At 51.5% G+C, this 20,289-nt stretch overlaps 1 protein-coding gene across 1 annotated transcript; it reads left to right on the top strand.

Annotated features, from left to right (window-relative positions):
• The first annotated feature begins 11,514 nt into the window (after positions 1-11,514).
• LOC6555680 (delta-sarcoglycan) lies at positions 11,515-19,876 on the top strand. Its single transcript, XM_001982504.3, has 6 exons — positions 11,515-11,903; positions 14,887-15,466; positions 15,538-15,658; positions 16,931-17,192; positions 18,300-18,423; positions 18,535-19,876. The coding sequence occupies exons 2-6, from the start codon at positions 14,954-14,956 to the stop codon at positions 18,721-18,723; spliced, it is 1,209 nt and encodes a 402-aa protein (XP_001982540.1). The 5' UTR covers positions 11,515-11,903; positions 14,887-14,953; the 3' UTR covers positions 18,724-19,876.
• Positions 19,877-20,289: the final 413 nt, after the last annotated feature.

The raw sequence follows: 20,289 nt of genomic DNA, 5'->3' as shown, positions 1-20,289 counted from the left end.
ACAGTACGCAATGGTCCAAATAGAGCCATGTCGCCATCTTATGGTAATTTATGGTGGGTGGTGGGCGGTGGGTGGTGGGAGGTGGGCGGTGTCTGTCGGGTGCGCCACTTTTGAGTGCAGTGGGAAAGCGCAGCGGCAGCTCTGAGGAGGGGAAATTGTACTAGGAAATTTGCCGGAAATTAAAACTTGTGCAAAATAAATCGCCAAACCTCGAAGTGGTATCCAGCACAGACTGGGTGCACAGAGCAGGAAAAGCAGTAAACTAATGTCCTTACACCACTGCCAGGGCCCACTGCCCATCATCGTGGGTTGGACGGAGGAGCAGGGACGCCGAGAGATCGATGCACGCGCACCAGCACCGCTCGAGGGCCAATTGGCGCAGTTGCAGCCGGGAGCAGCAGACGCATGCTTACACATAATGCCCCAAATCTGACCTCTTCGGTCTTCGGACTACAGACCTTGGGCGCCCCTTGATAAAAAAGGCGCCGAGGAGCAGGAAGTGGCTGCGCCTGGCCGTTGTCCACCCGCACTTCGCCCGTGAGTGCTTCATTCCGCTGGATTTGCCGCTAATGGAGTGACAGTTGGCAAAGAATTATTAGATTTGCACATGCATACTGCACTCGAATTTCGAAGCGTGGAGGCGGCAGCAAGGGGCTGCGATTTGGAGCCGGAGTGCTGGAGTGCCGGAGTGCAGAACGTGATTGCCACATTGCCCTGCTGGAGCTGCAAAAAACTGAAAAACTATCTGGGGGAAACTCACAGAACAGAGCGCACAGAAAGGCAGTGCCGCAGGGGAAATCTAATTTCCTTAATAGTCTCAACAATTACACGACTTCTGACCAGGTCAGATTCTATCGGTGGGTCTGTGGATCGGTGGTGCCCTCAATCTGTGACGCTTCATCAGCCAGCTATGTATGCAGGCCCGTATCCTGATGGACGTTTAAAATGATGAAGTCTAATTTCCTTAATTCGGCTCAGCCCAAACGAGACAGTGATTGACTGCATCTATTGGGTGCCTGCTAGGAGTTGCTATTGGAATTGGGATAGGAATAGGGACACGTGCATCCTGCTGGTGACAACGAACTGGGAACTGGGAAGCACGGCGACATCGCCTGACAGCTGCTCATAATGCATGTGGCCCGCACGGGCATTTAATCAACTTTAATTAAAATTGCACACAAAACCCGAAAACGACTTGATAAAACGCCATTAACTCGCTGCCGAGCTCAACTGACAGCGGTTTTATCGGCGGCTTCTGTGCAAAGCTTTTAATTGATAAGTGTGTGGTTGCCGCAGTGGCAGTCAGGCAGTCGGGCAGTCGGGATGAGTCACCAGCTGGCTGTAACTGGGCTGGGCTGCTCCCTGCCACAACGCGTCGATGGGGCACTGCCGCTCCAGCGGGATGTGGTGCGGGGTATTGCTGAAACATCTAAAACATCTAATTTAGTTGGCCCATTTTCCTGGACTTCCCGGGATTGGAGTGAACTGGAGTGGAGTGGCGTGGCGTGGCGTGGCGTGGCGTGGAATGGGCACTTATGCCACATTATTTCAGAGCTTATGCAGCGAAGACGGAACGAAAGCCCCTCGAAATTGCGCTCATTTCAAAATGGTTATTGAATCTTTGGCGAAGTAAATAATCCTTGTTGAAATAAAAGAGGAATCCCGTTTCGGGACTCGGTCGCCGTCATCCGCCCGCCAGCCACTAAATGCTGCCAAATTATACGCAATCATTTTGAGCTTAACTAAAGTGCGGCAAGTCTGCGGCCAGGACTTGGGTGGTTCTGGGTGGCTCCGGGTGGCTCTGGTTGCCCATGGTTGTCTATGGGTGGCTCTGTGGGGTTGCGTGCGGTTCAGACAACGGCGAATTGGTTACTCGGAATGCCTTGGATATGCTTTTGGCCCCAGCATCAGCATCAGCATCAGCTCAGCTCAGCTCAGCTTCGAAGAAGTGGTCCTGGCTGGGAAAAATACGACGACAATGTGTCATCGTAAATTGTTTGTCTGGGAATGGGGTCTTTCAAATTTATACCTTCATATTAAACTGGCTATTGTATATTGAGCAGCTGGAAATATTTCTTGGCTAGCGTGGAATGTCCGCCCCCACCTCCAACCCCCTCCACGGCCCTCGGATCAAAATGAATCCTGTTCAAAAAATCCGAAATATTTGTATGTTCAAGAACAAAGTGCCCCGAAGAGCGCCATTTTTATAGAATAAACATTTGCTTGCCCAGAAGCTTTTCGCGTTAAGTGGCCAGCTAAATCGCTTAGTTGCTGTGGTCAAGCAGCTGGACGAAGCAGCCCAGGAATCCTAGACTGCTCCTCCTGGAGCCCGGCCAGAAATGGCTTAATAGCCAAGAAAATTCGCAGCAATTCTGCGGTTTCTGGCTCGTCGCTCATTGTAAAATGTATCTGCGAGTATGCACGCTCTGTGAGCATTTCGAGGATTAAATGAGACACTTTGCGTCCTGAAGGAGGGGCACGCAAAAAAGGAAATGCCGCTCAATTTGCTGCACAAATAGAACGCAAATCAAATAAGAGCCTGTCAACAAAAAGCAGCCACGCAGGCGACTCCGGCGACTCCGGCGCAAAGGGATGGCTCCCTATACGTACATGGAGTGCTCGACCGAGACGTTGGACGCAGGATGAGGGGCTGTGGGTTCGTCGGAGTGGAGACAGCAGTCGCAGGATGGAGGATGGAGGACGGAGGACGGGTACGGCTGCAGTGCTACAATTTATGACAACTTAATTGATTTACTTTACGTACGTGACCAGAAAAATGAATATTGCATTACGATGGGATTTTCGTTGGAGTTTTTTCCGTTGCCGCCGGAAGTTCTATTTCAGCGCTCCGCTGTTTGCCACACAAACACCAGCAACCAGCAACCAGCAGCCAGCAGCCAGCAGCGCCAGTGGCACAGTGGAGCAACCGACCAGCTCCACCAGGAGCAGGAGTCTTCCTTAAATCGCGCAATTAGCACGGCTTTTCGTTGCTTTTCGTTTGGAACTGGCGGCGCAGGGATCTAATTTAATTTCTATAAACCACAGACATGGCCATGCTCATTTCGAGGACCAGAGTCCTGAAGAATATGGTCAGGCTAATGGAACCAGGAATCACACGAACCTAAAAGTATGCAGTGAAAATGAGCGAATGCGGCTTTAAACGGCTGGGTAAATGAATTCCCATACGTCGAGTAGCGACTCCGGCAAAATTGCAGCTGGTGGTTCTGTTGATTTGTCCCACAAAAATATGAAGAAAGCCGCCACTGACTGTGGCAACTTGCTCATCGTGTTGAAAGGGACCGCAAACTTTGCCCGTCTGCCGTTCGAGCAACTTAAGTAGTCGCAGTTTATCCCGACTTAGTTGCTTTGACCTTTTCCCGTTTCCATTTCTTTTCCCAAGTCCCTTCGTGCGGCAGTTTGCATGGAAATGCGTAACGGGCAATGCGCAAGTTGGCCAAAAGCCACTGACTAAGTTGCTCATTACTCGACATCCGTCCGCGGTCCGAGGCTCCACTGTGCCGCTGGTGGCGCGGTTGGGCGAAGTTTGCCTCGGCGCCTCATCAATTCACTTTGACATTGACTTGGCCTAGACGCCAAAAAAAAAGAAAAAAAAAACACGCCACACACACACGCTCAAATCTACTTGTGCGTCTACTTTGGCTTAATCGCACATAAGCGGTGAGTTTTTTGTGTACTTAAGAAACCACTTAAGAAGTCGTTAAATAATCAATGAATAAAGATTCTTGCCGCCTTTCTGTCTTTCCGCGATGCCACGATGCTCTCCGCCGACGCATAAATTGTCATAAATAAATGAGCACGTCGTGGCAGCAAAGGCTTGCACTCTCACTCGTCCTTGTCTTTGGTCCTTGTGGGTCGCTCCGCATCCTGCCACAATGCCTCAATGCCAGCGCCGCAGGGAGGCGTGGAGCGGGAGTGGGCGGCGCACCAGGCACAGGAGCTCGCATCAATGGCAGGCAGTCTTTGGACAATACGCGCTGCAGACTTTCCCGGCGGGTGAGATGGGCGAAACTTTTCAGTCCAAGTTGCGACAGGTAATTGAGCGGAAACGCGGACAGAATGGGCTGAAGTGGCACATATGCACGTGTGGCACTTCAGCTTCTGATGCTCATGCTGGCTTAGGACATGCAGCATTGGGCCATTATTAGATACATTTGTATCTACGTTCCCTTGGCTGGCCGCAGCTGGCATATTGGTGACCCAGAACCCACAGGACGGCCGATTAAATGGCCATTTCACTGGCGCAGTGCTGCGATTTAATGATGTGAGCTGCTTTGGCAACTTCAACTTTTCCTTTCTGTCTGCACATTGAAATATTGTATCTGTTGTGCGCTCGGTTTCAATGTTGGCAAATTCCTTTCTGTGCGCTGGCTATTTTCCCTTCTGCATGCCGAATGCCACTTGTTGTTTTCCCCTCCCAACCGCCTTTAAGTTCTGTGTAGCAAAGTATTTTCCAGCTCCCCCTGTTTCCAGTTTCCCTGTTTTTCCTGTTTTTCCTGTTTCCCAGCGTTTTATTGCATTTGATTGCTGTATTTTTTCCTGATTTTCATCATTTCTCTGCTTCGCGTTCGTTATTGACTTTGATTTTACTTTCGGCGCTGGCTTGGCTCCGCACCGCGATTTAACGGCTTTTAGCCAACAGTCTAACTGCCGGATGTCGGATAGATGAGCAGTTGGCTCTGGGAGGACGGGGTCGACATTCGACAGCTGTCATGACACCCAGCACACCCAGCACACCCGGATCGCCCCGCCCGAGCACCGTGTGTATAGACACTGTCTGCGGAGCAAGTGCCTTAATTTGTGGATTTCGTACAAATGGTTCGGAAGAATTGCTTTAAGTAATTGTTTTCGCCTACGCTCGCAGTGGAGGCATTGTCCCATTTTTGGCGCTGCTCCCGCCACGTTCGCCGCTCGGATATTGTGTGGATGCCGTTGCTGTTTATGGCAGCATTGCGTGCCCTGGACCAGTTCCTCCACTCCCATCCGTCTGCACATCCGTGTGACTCGGATTCGATCGAACGCCGCAGACTTAAACCGATTTGAATAATGCCAAAGTTGACTTTTGAGGCGTGTGTTGGCAGTGTGATAGGTGGCAGGCTTAAAGCACACTCGACGTCTTGTCGCCCACAGAGCCACCAATAAAAACGCCCATGGCCATGGGCCCTTTCGATGGGCTCAATGGGGCTATGGGCTTTAATGGGTGGTGGCCCCCATCCGTCCACGCACCTCCCCACTTTGCAATTCTCATTTTACATATTGCCCTCGGAGTCGTATATTTTTTACCTTTGTGTGTTTGCCTAACTGCCTCGCTGGCCTGCCGCCCACTGGCGCTGAATGTTGCTCTTAGAATCCAGGAGTCAGGAGTCAGTAGTTGGTTGTTGGTAGTTGGTAGTCGCCACCCCAAATGCCTGGCTGTCGGACTGTCTATCCGTGTGCCATTTTCCCTCTGTTTGCGCACACTGCCTTCGTGCCGCGCCTCTCTGGTTTGCACCTTTTGTACGTTTTTAATTTTCCTGTTTTATTTCCGGTTTTACGATTCCCATCTCGAATCTAGATTGCAATAGCGCCCTGCGCCGTTTGTCCAACGGCATTGCGTCCTCCACGACTCACTGCATCAGGACTGCCGAGCCAGCCATCCACTCGCACAAAAGCCACTCGCCACTCGCCGCTCGGCGTGATCTCTGGGCCATGTGGCCATCCAGCTGCTGGCGGACCTCAAAAGAGCCTGGCCAAGGAGTCCAAGCGTGCATCCAAGTATCTTAAAGGGCGAATGCCTACGAGATGTTACTCAGCTGGCAGCCAAATATGCCAGCTTTAATGGTGGGTCACCAGGGGACATTCCTTTGTGCTGTACATGATTTGGCAGGTATTCCATGGCCGCTGCCAGATAAAGATTACGATACAGATAAAGCCGCACGTGAGTCGGCTAACTGGACGCCCTTTGTGGGCCACAGCAGTCTCCGCCCCTTCGACTCCACACACAATGCCGCCTGCTTGCTGGCCCCACTGCCTTTGGGAAATATTTGCATAAAAAGGTCACTGGCACCCAGTGTGTGTGTGTGTGGTGCACGTGTGGGTGTCCCATTGAGGAAGCAAACACTATCTGCGATGGGGCGACATTGCCAGGACTCGCCAGGTGGCGCCGGTCCGCCCCGCCCCACGCCCACGTCGCCTGCCACCGCAGATTTGGCCAGCAAACAGCTCTAATAAGAATGATGCAACGGGTTATGCTGCGGCACAAGGCTATTCGGCTATACTGGCGAATCAGACTGCGATTGTCAAGGCACTCGAAGATATTCGAGCAAGGAGCTGGTCGATGGGCAGGATGGGCAGGATGGGCACTCCTGCGGCGCTGAACAACAAAAGGCAATTTGCAAAACACTGCCTGTTGTGCAGGATGGCTGACGGATGATGGACAGCGAGCAGAGAGCCCAGGAGGCTGTGGCCGGCGTGAAACAAAGCATTTCGCAGCACTTGGATGGATCTGGTGCGGCGGAGTGTTCCCAGCAACGGCGGGCAGCCAAAACAAAAAGGTTCCGCTGCCTCGCAGCCCGCAGTTCGCTCCTAGTCCGAGTCCAAGTCCGAGTTCGAGTTGGAGTTCGAGTCCGAGTTTGAGTCCGAGTCCTGGCTGCTGGCTGCTGGCTGGCAGATTTCCAGATAAAAAGATTGACAGCGTTGATAGTCGAAATAATTAATTGAATGAAACTGCTACAACAAATGCCTTTAATTAGTGTCGGGTTTCCACTTGGATTTTGCTTTCCCACTACGTGCCACCCGAGCCACCCAGCTACTCGAGATACCCGAAAGGGTATCCCTGACTGCTCCAGCTTGAAGTGTTCCTTCGGTGCGCTAAGTGACTACCCAGCCAGCCATCGATGAGCTGCAGCGCTGCACGAACCAATTTCCTGACACTGGGCCAGAGGTCTCGGCGGATTCCAGGATTCTGGGAGTCCGGGCAACCGGGAGACCAGGACTCGGTCGCATTGCTGAAGGTGAGAGAAGCCCCCAGCCCCAGCCCCAGCTCCCAAAGGTTCTGTCGCGCATTTCCATGAAATTATTCAAGCAGAAGGATATATGATAATTTCCGTCGGAAGTGTAATCAAAAATCGCTTAGACAAGGGCTCCTTTCCTCCTTCCATCGTCGCAGGCGGCGCAGGAGCACCATGCATGTGCCCATGTGGTGGGGAGGCGGAGCTGTGGACTTGGGACTCCACCGACCGGTGTGGGTGGTATATATAGCATGGCACAAGGTCCAGCCGAAGAATTGGGATGCAAGGTCGATTGCTGCATACGCGTGCTTCGGACACCTGAGACGCGGAGGATCTTAAATCCTGTTGCCACATCGAACAGCAGCCAGCGGTGCTGCAATGTGGTGCAACTAATGCTGCATCAGCCAGCTGGTGGGGGGCATGGGGCACTCAGGAAGACATCGTGGACATCCTGGACGGCAATCGCGGGTGTTTTCGATTGACTTGTACGCGACAATGCCATTTGGCCATATCAGGCGAGTGGTCTTATTTGCATTGTGTTCCGTTTGAGCCGCTTTCTTTTTGCCGCTTTGCGCTGCGTTTGTTTTTACGAATAATCCGCTTTTGCCGGGCCTTCTGATCCTAGTCAGCTTTTGTCCGCTTTCACACCAACTCTTTGTTTTCCGGTTGACCTTTTTGTTTTTCCTTTTTTGAGCTGGTATTTTCGCTTTCACTTCGTGCAAACGGCCGAAAAACCAAAAGATTTTAATGCCATAAATTCATATTCCCATCATTCAATTGACAAATGGCCATATGTGGCCAGTGACATGGTTTCTCCACCAGCTCCCCCCTCCACAAGTGGAGGCAGTGGCTCCCACTCGGGCTTTTTGCTTTTTGCTCTCGATGCCATTGTCATCGATGCTATTATTGTTTTTGCTGCCACTGCTGCTGCAGTTTTAACAGGATTTGCCATGCATTTTAACTGAATAATTGATAAAATTTTGACACAAAAGTTTATTTAAGTGCAGTGCGATGGCATAAACAAACCAAAAACCAAAGCAACAAAGTGCCGTCCCGATGAACCGACTAGCGGATACCCGTTGAGCAGCCCGCCCCGCTTGGTGGATGCACTTGCTCAACCTGCTGGCTGGCATGGCTGCACATCTGCCGATCAGATCGCCAAATCGCTGCTCCCCAAATGGCAAACGTGTGGGCAGATTAACTGCAGCGGCCAAATGGGATTGGCCTATGAATTGTTATTAATTAATATGAGTATAATGCGAACTCGAAATGCTGCGTCCGAATCTCGGCTGTCAGTCAGCCAGTCAGCCAGTCAGTCAGCCACTTATTCAGTCATTCAGTCATTCAGTCATGAGGACAGCCAATTGCCAGGCCGTGCTCCCTTTTCGTCCTTTTCGTCCTGTGCCCATCGTCGTCTGGCGCTGACGCTGTTGCCGTGATGTATGATGTTGCACTGGCTGCAAAAATGAAATATACAAAGTGGAATTGAAGTGGAATTATTCATGGGCTCTCGCTTTGGCTGCGCCACCACGCCCCCCGCCGCCCCCTTTGTGCTTGATGCGATATTTCTACTTCGGATTGCCGCCACCGATTGTAAGCTGTTTGATTTTTGTGCCCCACGGCAAGTGGCATGTGGCATGTGGCAAGCCGGCTGTGCGGCAGTGCGGCAGGAAGAGCAACAGGAAGCGGAAGGAGGGACCAACGCGCCACGTGATGATGGGATGATCCAGCATCGAGTCCAGCATCCTTTTGTCAAAGCGACTACAATGACTTTTCGAGTGCGAGCCGAGTGCAGTGGCTCACCTGATGAACCAGGACCAGGACCAGGACCAGGCGACGCCACCAATCCCCTGAAGGCGCCGCAAAAAGACGCCTGGGTGTCAGAGCTCGACTTTTGGGGCAAGCGAATTAGGGCTCCTGCCTGCGTGTCCAGCGGCCATGACAATAAAACTGACAACATTGCCCCATCAATTCTGGGCTTTAATCTGCGATGACACTCGCACGACACAGCCAACGGGGAAGGGCGGTGAAGGGGCAGGGGGAGGGGCTGAGGCACGCGCTTAGTGGCTGTTAAAGCCAAATAGTTTGGCCAATTAGTTTGCCCCGCCAGTGGAGAGGGAACAATGAAATGAAACCATTCAATGAATTCAACTTGTCATATTTATGGCCACGATTTGAAAGGGCGATCAGTCTGCCATTTGGGGCGTGGGCGTGGGCGTGGGTGTCCTGGAGCCTTTTATCGACAGGACGCATGCATCGGGATGCGAGTGTTTGCACAACCACACCCGCCCACACACACACACACACAGACAAAATGGGCGTGTGTCCGTCTGGATGCATTGTCATGCGTGTGGCTGCGTACTTATGTCATATGCATGTTTGACTACTTAAAATTCAATTGGCTCTAAAATAAATGATTGCCAAATATGTGCGCTGGGCTGTGCGGCTGGAGCGGCGGAGTGGCGGAGTGGCGGAGTGGTGGAGAGCTGGACGTTGGCACCCATTGTAACTAAGTGTCAATTGTCATGTGTCAAATTGTGGCATACAAATTAGGGTAATCAGAGTACAACAGCATGTTTGATTGCTTGCTTTATTTATGATTGTTTGCACAACTTGGAGCCGAGCCGGCCGCAACCTCGTGTGTCCAGTTGCCAGTTGCCAGTTGGCAGTACGCAGTCCATAGTTGGCAGTACAGGTAAACACACCGCCCACCTGCGAGGCAGACAAGTGTTTGTATAAATTGTCATTGACATGAAGGCGCGAGTTGGCCAACAGTTCGGCCAACTGGCCAATCAGTGGGCCAGATTGCTCATTACGTCTTTTGGAATTAAATACCCGCCTATATTTATATGTAATGCGTAATGCGCTCCTAATTGCTTTTGGGGCAAGTGGCGGCTGCATTCAGATGACAACTTTTCAGTTGGCCCAACACCAGCACATCGCAGCACCACTTCCATACTTATGAAAAGCCGAGGCTCATTATTTTCCCAGCACGAGCATGCTGCTGACAAATTCAAGAGGCAAATCCAGTTGAAAACAAGTTAAGATATTATAAATGCATAAAGGGACAGGACGGGGCATTCCAAGCCGTGTCCTGGTTCCGGAGCACAATTAACATGTGCGGCAGCGTATCTGAATACATATGCATGTGCCTTCTGCCGGGCGCAGTGGGTTTCGTGTGGGGGTGCAACTTAAAATTTAACCAGCACCTCCTTGTGGGCGAAGGAACTACAAAGGACCTTTAGCACACACCCCACGTTCTGAGCTGAGCAGCTGCAAAAAGTGGCCGCAGCCTTTAGCACCCACACACACAGGGGCGTGGGGCGTGGCAGGCGGTTTTTGTTCAGTTTTCTACACCGAGGAAAACACTAGTAGCGTTGAGTCTGCTCCATCAAAAATACCACTAATTCGAAAGCAACGAGCAGGGGAAAACCTAAAACTGATGGCATGAAAATTCGGATTTTTTTTCCTTGCCACAACTACTCAATGTCTCTTGCCACTTCTAGATCGTCCGGCAGCAGATCTTGCGGGAACAATTGCCGGCTAAATGCGCAGACCCCAGCTCCCCAAGCCCCCAGCTGCCTGCCTTTTCCTGCTTCGTCTCAACAGGGCAGCAGCTGCTGGCAAGGACAATTAGAAGGACCTGGCCCGGGAAACAGCACCCAGGACCCGGGACCCAGGACCCAATATATATGCCTTTGGCTGGCTGGAACAAAGCAGGGCGCAAGTATGTGGCTGGCAGGGGCAGTTACCGTCGCCGCCCCGGAATAAAGGCGCAAAAATTATGAACTTTGGCCAAAGATGAACACGCTTTTAATTTATAAATACGCACGGCTGCGGGGATGAAAGGGTTAGGGCGGATGAACGGGCTCCAGATTGCGGATGGCACATCTCCACTCGGCACAAAGTGGGCCTGGAGCCAATAAAAGATATACTCGTATCATAACACTAGTATCATTTGCATAGGAACTATCTACAACTTAGCCTTCAATTTCTCAGATCTATAGATGTAAATGTATCTGGTTCCGAGTGCAGCCAGTCAAAAGTTTATTACTGAGTCGCACACATGGCACTGAATAATTAAGCAGTAGTGCCAGCATCTCTAATCAAGTAGTCCCCGCCCTGGCGGAGTGTTCTGTCAAGTTGGACCTGGCACTCCCAGCAGTCGCAATTCCTTGAGCAGCTCCACTGGCCGCCGGCGCGGCAGCAACACGTGGCACCTGCTCCTGCTGACCACGTGTTGCTGCTGCCCGGCCAGGCCCGGCCCGGCCCGGCCGAAAAACGTAAACAAGCCGGCTGCTCCGAAGGCTCCAGCTCGTTGGCCACTCGAGTGACTCCGAGCGAGGACGACGCCGCGGTGGGGACGGGGGGCACCTGGCATCGGCCGTCCTCAGCCAACCGATGTTTGAGTGAAACCCGGTCGGCGTGCCGTTCGGCGAGAGCTTTCCGAGTCCCAGTACGAATCTCAATCCGAACCCGCACCCGAACCCGCTTCAGCTGCGAAGCAAACGTGAAGTGGCAGTGGCTGCTATTCCGGCTGGCGACTGTGGCCTTCTGCCTTCAGTTGTTGTGCCGCCGTGAAGGAGGACGGAACCGTGCGCGCATACGGAGCACATTGGCGCCGCTGGCATTGGATCCAAGAGAGAGACTCCCAGATTCCGCAGTTCCATAGTTTCGAAAAACCGCTTTCGAGTGCTTTTTTTGTCAGTGCTTTCTGGTGGCTGGCGATCTGAGTGGCTGGCGTCCATGGCTGGCGTTTGGAATTGTGAAGGTCAGCGCGTCGTCGCGATCGGTCTGCCATTTCAGTGTGTGTCGTAATCCCAGGGATCCCTAGAGATCGCGTTTGGCAGGCGTGCAAAAGATACGAATTCTGTTTGCCCAGGACTTGGTGTAAGTGTACGTATCACGTGTAGCTGATCACAGCTGCCTTAGCTGCAGTTTAGCTGTCTGAGAAAGTGAGTTTCCGCACTGGTATCCATGAGCTGCGCAAGATGATCAAGTGGCTCGGCTCCAATGTCACTGGTCTGCGGCTCATTTGGTGCTCATGTCCATGGGCGTAGAGGCAACTGGGTGCGGGTGCGGAAAAGTTTAGGTTTACGGCCACTACGCCACTTACGCACGATTGGCATAAAAATGTCCTGCAGGCGGCAACAAGGACATAACAATATACATGCGAGTACAACAGTGACACAAGTGTAGCCAAAACGTACGAGCGCCATTAAGTGTGGCAACTACATACATACATACAAGCACCTTTCGCACAAGACTCCACACCAAATGGCTGCAAAATATGAAACTGCTGTGCGAGCCGGAGTCGTAGTCGCAGTCGGAATACGGAGCATTATGTCCAAAACCACGACGCCGACTGGGACTACGGCGCTGTGCGGATATTAGGGTGCGGGTCCCTTGTCAGGAACGTGCCGTGGCACAGGCTGCTCAACCCCACTAGTTGATAGTTGCTGGCCCAGCCACACATGCACAAGGGTTCCCGGTCATGTCTGCGTCCGTGTCTGGGTCCGACCCGTCCGGCCCTTCTCGTTGATAACTTAATGGCTGGACAATGCAATATTTTCCCTTTACGAGTTCACTTCTGTAAACGGCCAAAACCAAGTGCTGGCCCGCTCCAATTTAGCCGCTGCCAAAGGGCTTTTGAGCCGTGTATGCCAGCTTGGCGTCCGTCAATATCGGCCATGATCCCCATGGCCTATGGCCAGTTCGAGTCCTGGTCGCCGTACTCAAGGACATCCTGATTTCCTGACATCCTGTTCGCACGGCGGGGGCAGTCATTTCCCATGAATATCACAATGTAAACGGATTCCACATGGATGTGACATAAGTCGCAGTAAAAACGTGTGGCAGCAGCACAAGCAGTGGAAGTTGCAGCAACAGTAACAAAATTAAGAGGGCAGCAACTGCTGGGGCAACTTTACTAAACCGTGCGGCACGTGATGCCTGTGCCCAGCGCAGTTCATACTGCACTCCGTTCCGACTCTGAATCCGATTTCATTTGCATGCCTGTCTGCAGATACTAAATCACCTTCAGCTCCCTTGAGCAATTCTCGGAGCACGATCCGTGGCCTTCATCCGGCCTGGAATCTGGTCGAGCTTTCAGATTACTGTGGCAGGATGCAGGTGGCTGGGCGGCAAGCAGAAAGCTACAGTGCCGCAAAAGTGACTCCTAATGTCTCACACAGTTGCCGAAAATCATAATGAGAAAAGCCAGCAATCTTTGCAAAGATACCGCATTTTTCTGAGTGCACACTGGCTACTTTGTGTCCACATTCAAAATAAATAACACAATTGCGGACTGTGCAAGTTTGCCTGTTAATTGCTCCGCAGCTGGGACTGTGCAACCGAATCGAAAACATTTAATTCATCTATGGCTGCGCCAGGCTTTCCTTTTTGCTTTTCCCATCTAGTGGAAAACCGCGGGCGTAGTTGGCAATTTAAACGTAATCCCTTTGCTGACGAACATCGCCCCTGATCGAATTCGGTCGACAGGTGCCACACCGCAGACACTACACACTTGCCTCCGATATGGACTGCCCATGTGCGGATCACAAATCTTTGACTTAAAATTTAGCAGCTGGCAGCTGGCAGCTAGCAGCTCCATGCTCCTCCACTCAGAATGCACTAAAAGTGGCCGTAAACAACCGAGGTAATTGCCAACCTGGAACCCGGACTGTATAAACATTGTGGTAAACATAAACAAATTCGGCCCATGGTCACGGACCACATTTTGGTCGAGTTCACGAGATGAGGTGACCAGAAGAGAATAGGTCGTTAAAGCATTTACGGCCGATCGGTGGGTGGGCATGTGGAAATAGTATTTCAATTTCAAAATCTCGAGCAGCACGAAATGAGTGGCGATAAAAATAAGTTGCCAAAACAGAGATTATCTATATATTTATTTATACATCTCATCTTTATTGAGCGCGCACAGAATGTATTTCATAACTCACGCCGTATGCTCCTAAGATGCCGATGATGATAATTATAGATCTGTTGATCTGCTGATCTGCCGATCTGCTGATCAGAACTGAACTGAGCTGAATTGATGCATGCCACACGGTCCGACCTTTAAAGCGCCAAAGGCAACGCGAAAGAGCCGCGTTCAACTAATTACCTTTGACATCAGATTGGCCGGAAAATAATTTACTTGCTGTTCTAGAATTGCTTATTTATTTATTCACGAGCCTCACGAGCAAAAAGTCTATAATTTATTCATTTATGACTTTTTATTTTATTTATTATGATTTCTTTTGACAGAATGGTTTAATAAATACCCCGCCCCACCCGCAGCTCATGCATGTAAATGCAGCCAGAATATATATTCCCACTCACCTGCAGTCCGCAGTCCGCAGTCCGCAGTTCGCTTTTCCCAGTTCGCAACTTGCAACTCGCAGCTCGCAGTTCGCAGTTCGCAGTTCGCACATGTAGGTAGTTGCAGTTGCAGTTGCTGCAGGCATGCATAATTGAAGAGTTGCACGTGTGAAGTCGCCAACAGCTGGCGCCGCCAAAGTCATCAACTGGCGCATTTGTAGGTGCACTTCCAGTGGCACATGCAGCTCCCACTGAGGGCCAACTGCATCAGCCAGCTGCATACCTCAGTGGCACCCGGGCCGTAGCTCCGTAGATTTATGGACTCGATGGCTTCCAGTTGCAGACGCAGACGCAGACTTGTGTGCTTTATCATGGGCAGCTCGGTGCGATTGCCATGCAATCCACTGGTGCCTTAGTGGCATGGATTTGCATCACTCTCAAAGGTGTCCAAAGGCATGCAACAATGTATGTGCACCTGCACCTCGAAGATCGACGTTCTGCTTTCACTGTACCCACGTTTACTGCACCGCTTACTGTTTGCTTGCACTCCTTGCAGGATACCACGCAATCGGACAGCCTGGCACTGCCCATGCATCCACCAGCTGCAGTGCAGCAGCGCCGGAATGTTGGCCGCTGGCAGCAGTGAGACCACTGACTTTGGGCCACACTCGCGGCAACTATCGGCTGGCACCACGCCCAAGCGACCCCACAAGGCCAGCAGCCACCGTCCTGCTCCTGGTCCTGCTCCTGCTCCTGGTACTGACCCAATGACAACTGGTGGCTCCAGCGCAGCCAGCGGTAACGGAAACGCGCTGTCCTCGGCGAAGGGAGGGAGCGGCGGTGGAGGCGCCATGTCTGCCACCACGGTGACAGCGACGACGGGGAAGGCCACGGTCAGCCATGGCCATGGTCACGGCCACGCCCTCGGGCGCAGTGACGCAGTGACGAGAGGCGGCCGAGGCGCGGCAGCCGGACGCTCCAACGTGGACGGCTTCGTTGGCGGAATCGAGACGTACTTGGGCCTCATCGGGTGGCGGAAAAAGTGCCTGTACACCCTGCTGCTGCTGCTGATGCTGCTCATCATCACGAACCTGGTGCTCACCCTCTGGATACTCAAGGTGATGGAGTTCTCAACGGTAATGGCCACCACCCAATCCCAGTCCCAATCCCAACTCCAACCACTCACCACTCCACTTAACGCTTTCAGGAGGGCATGGGGCAGCTCAAAATCGTACCCGGTGGCATACAGCTGTCCGGACAAGCGATAATTATGGACATGCTGCGCGCCTCCACAATCCGTTCGCGGCACGGCCAGCCCATCTCCATAGGTGAGTGCGAGTCGCCTCCGGCGTTATCGAGCGATTAGGAGCCGCCGCCAGCAAACGGCGCCTGTTCGGATTCCTATTAATATTCATTTCATAAATTCGCACCCTTCACGCTCCTCACACAATTCGCACCCCACTCGGCTGGTTAGATCGTGGTCACACCTCGGTGGACGGACCATCGCCTGGGACCATCGGGGGTCCAGGGCTCGGGGCTCGGGGCTCGGGGCTCGGGCTCACTGATGAACTTCCTCCGCAAATGTCAAAGTCATGGAGCCGCCGATGAGTGACGTGCATGGCCGAGTGGCCGACTGGATGGCTGAATGACTGAATGGCATCATTCAGTGCATGTTTAATGAACTGCGCTGCCGGCCGCTATTATGCAGCCTCCGAGGAGCATTGGCAGGCCCATTTGTTTTCCCGTGCTTGAGGGCAAGTGCACCGGGCTTAAACATTCATGGCACAGGTGGACGGGAGGTTGGGAGCTGTGGTTAGGTGTGGTGGACATAGGCAGGGGCTCGGGTGGGGCTGGTCGAGGACAAATGTGTGCCGGTGCCAGTGGAGACATAAATCAACAGATATCAAGCGTGTTCAGCACGCAGGCAGCACCAGCAGGAGGAGCAGGAGCAGGAGCCAGAAATCAGGAGCGCTAAGCATCGGTAAATGAGATCGGGGCTGCTGCTCCGCTCGCTCCACATGCTCCACTTGCTCCGCAGTGCTCCACTTGAGCAGTAGCAAGATGTACAATTACAGATAAGCCATGTGAAGGCACGAGCAAAGAAGACGGATGCCATTTCCCAGGGAGCTACCTTCGTCCATGTGTCGACAGCAAAGCGTTTCCAAAAAGCAGCAGAGCATTTCCCGCAGCGATAAGCGACAACCGCAGATACGTGCGCGGAAGTGGGCGGTGGGTGGTCCAGATGGACGGATACGGATACGGATACGAGTACCGACTAGGACTGAGGGATGGGCGACGGGTGACGGGTCACGGCGGAACACAGCCACCTGGAGGGGCTGTCAGCGAGGGCTGATAGCTGATAGTTGATAGCCAAGAGCGATGGCCGTGGTCGAGCCACCTGAGACAATGGAGGAGCGCGGCGGAGCGCGGCGTCTGAGTTTTGATTTCCGTTTCCGGCGACTTGTAACGTGCTATCTTAACCAGCTGAGCGCGGGTGTGTGTGTTGCTCACTCATTTATATTGCACTTACTGCCCAAATTGTCACACAAACACGCGGAATGCGCGCATATGTATCTATACCCATTGCTTATCCTCCACAGAGTCATCACGTAACTTTTCAATCAATACACGTGATCCGAATGGCATGATTGAGAATCATTTATTCCTGGGACACGACAAGTTCGAGTGCCTGTCGGCGGGCTTTCGCATAAACGACACCAACGGACGCAGCCTGTTCTCCGTGAACCGCGATGAAGTCACCATCGGAGCACATGCCCTGCGGATCGACGGCGAAGGCGGCGCCGTCTTCCGGGAATCCGTGCAGACGCCCCACGTGCGGGCCGAGCCCGGCCGGGAGCTGAGGTAAGTGCTGAAGACGGAGGTGGAGAAGTTGGAGGTGGATGAGGATGAGGAGCCACGTCCACACCCGGGAGCTGGCAGTTCGAAGGATCTGCCAACGGAGCGCCAAAGCCATGGCCAATTAAAGTAAATGAAATCGAAAGCCAATCTACTGCAGTCCGGTGTTGAAATTCAATGACTGCAATAAATTTTGCAGGAATTCGTTGCCAGCAACGGGCGGGCAGCATCCACGGCACGCCATGTTGTGGCATATTAGTCGTTCCTGGTTGGAGTTCGGTTGGGGAAATCTGAGAAATAAAAAATTAAAAGCAAACACTCGGCTGCACTCGTGCCCCGCCTCCTCCTCGTCCTCCTCCTCGTGGGTCTCTGTCAACGTCACCTTTGCGGTAACGAAAACAACGCCAGGCCCACTCCCACCTGGCGTCCTGGCGTCCTGGTGTCCTGTCGTCCTGGTGTCCTGGTGCACTGTAGGTGCACCTCCGATGCCACCTGTATAGGTGTCGCCATTCAGCTCACTGAGCTCACGCGGGGAGCGAAAATATTTATACACATTTGTCAGAATGTACACAAACGGTGGCAGTGAATTAAAAAGCGCTTCGGGGGCCAGACTTTTTTCCTGTACGGCTAACGCCGGAATCGGACTGCGATTGGGATGGGCACTGGGTGGCACTGGGTGGCGTGGATGGCAGTCGCTGCATTATGCCCATCCATCAGCCCATCTGTCCGCGTGGGCGACTATGTGTACATATGGACCATTAACAGGATCGGCGGCTTGTAATAACATTTTCATTGACAAATTTGGTGATAGCTGCCTGTTGGCTCATGAAAATTACAAATTGTCTGGCGCCAGGTACACAGGCAAACATTTCAGTTGCCGAGCCGACAGCGATGTCAGCGCAAAGTCATATCAGCCATTCAAATTGAAATTGCAATGTTTTCGAGGCACTGCACCAATCGAGCGACTTTCCGTTTCATTAGGCCGGCGTTCCGGCGATAGGTGGTGGTGGACTCATCGGAATCCCAAACACCGGATGCTGCAACCTGCATTCAGCATTCTGCAATCACTAACCGAGGTGCCGCCGCAACGCCTTTCTCCTGATTTAATTACAGACTCGAGTCGCCCACACGCCAATTGGAGATGACGGCGGCCAAGGACATCAATTTGCAGTCGCGGGCAGGAGGCATAGAAGTCGTGGCCCTGGAGGACGTCAAGTTCCGAGCCCTCGATGGGAGCGTAAGTATGATTGAAAGCTAGCTGCGTAGACTGAAGGCCAGGTGGTGGCCTGCTGCTGAGTGGTTGGTAGTGGCGTAACCAGGTGTCCTCCGTGTGCTCTTCTCGATGCAGCTGCGCTTGGAGTCGTCCAAGATACTCATGCCCAACCTGCGTACGGCCCAGCCGCCCATTCTGGGCACTGCCCAGAGCAGGGATCACATGCACCGCGTCTTCCAGCTCTGCGCCTGCTCCAATGGAAAGCTCTTCCTGGCGGCTCCGCACTCCATATGTGCCGGCGATGATTCCACTGTCTGCAGATGATTGCACGACTCAGCGCGCTGGCAGTCCACGTCCGCATCGTCCAGGTCCAGGTCCAGGTCCCGCTCCGATACCGATACGGATACGGACACTGATTAAGGACACTGGGTCTCCGGAGTTTTGACACACCGGTATGCAAGTATGCAAGCATGCAAGATCACAGCCATAGCCACACCCATAGGCACACGTTCATGTCGAATCACTCATATGCTAACTGGAACATAGGACATATACCCAACTAGTGCAAATCACTCACCCACACACACATGGTAAGCCAGGCGCTAGTCCTGCATTCATAGCCGTTCATTATCGTTCACACTCACACTGTCGAGGGAATTGTACCCGAACTCGAAGGACAAAATCAAGAGCTTCTTAGACACTTGGATGTTGTGTACTAGTATAACGAGGGCAATTCGGAGACATAGGCATAGTACCCATAGACCTATATTATATCACCAGTCAACTGCTAAAGGAGTGAATAATAGACAGATATGATGTCATAGTCAGCGGTAGTCGAATCCCACATCAGTTTTGGCGTAAGTTCTAATCCCCTCAAAAATCAGATTGAATGAAATTCGGTTATAGTTTGGTTTTAGCAGAAATCACCACACACAGCTCGCCTTATACAAGAAAGTATTTCTACTAGTTTTCGATTACGAATATACGCTAATGTTTACAGCTCGGTTTGATGAATCAGTACCACGAACTCGAATGATTATTCTTTATAAGCATAAAACCTGTCCCGATTCCACAAAGCAGTCCACAAATATTGTACATAAGACTGTCGAACGCATAGAACTCCAATACTGCAACATAGCATCCATCACAGTGCAATACGAATACGAATACGAATACAAGTTGAAATATAAACTGAATAGGACCTACTCATAACCGTATTCATGTAGATATTCTCGCGGAAACTAATGAAATTTAGAAATGTTTATACGATAACTACGTACTACGATCAGAATATCCAAAATCCGAAGCAGCATGCTGGTATCAAACACAATACGAAGACAATGAATATCATCCAATAAGTCGCAGAGCTATTTATACCTATACCTAGATACAGAAATTAACTGAAATTCGAGTATGAGTATCGATATGAATACAGAAATGAAATATGGCTATGGATACAAATACGAATATAAATATGAATATAAATATGATTATAAATATGAATATAAATATGATTATAAATATGATTATAAATATGAATATGAATACGAATAGAGTTGAATATGAAATTGCCGTTGAATTTGTCAAGTGCGGGAGCACTGGTATATAGATATATATGAATAAATGAATGTATATGTATATGTATCAGTATGTATGTACACCCAATGCAACTGCTTTTAAATGGACATTAAGTATAATTTGTTGTTGATTTTTTTTAGCACGATTAGGAAACATAAAACGTAACATAGGGAAAATACAGAATCATATATCACATATATTGTAATACAGCAACATACTTACAAGAAATACATGCGTAATGAACAAACTAATCGGCCAAATCAATTGACGACTGAGAAGATATAGTAAGTCGGGCGGGAGCAATAGCAACAA

This window comes from Drosophila erecta, unplaced genomic scaffold, assembly GCF_003286155.1.
Source record: "Drosophila erecta strain 14021-0224.00,06,07 unplaced genomic scaffold, DereRS2 tig00000126-arrow-pilon, whole genome shotgun sequence".
NCBI lineage: Eukaryota > Metazoa > Arthropoda > Insecta > Diptera > Drosophilidae > Drosophila > Drosophila erecta.
This window is presented reverse-complemented; position numbering and strand designations above follow the sequence as displayed.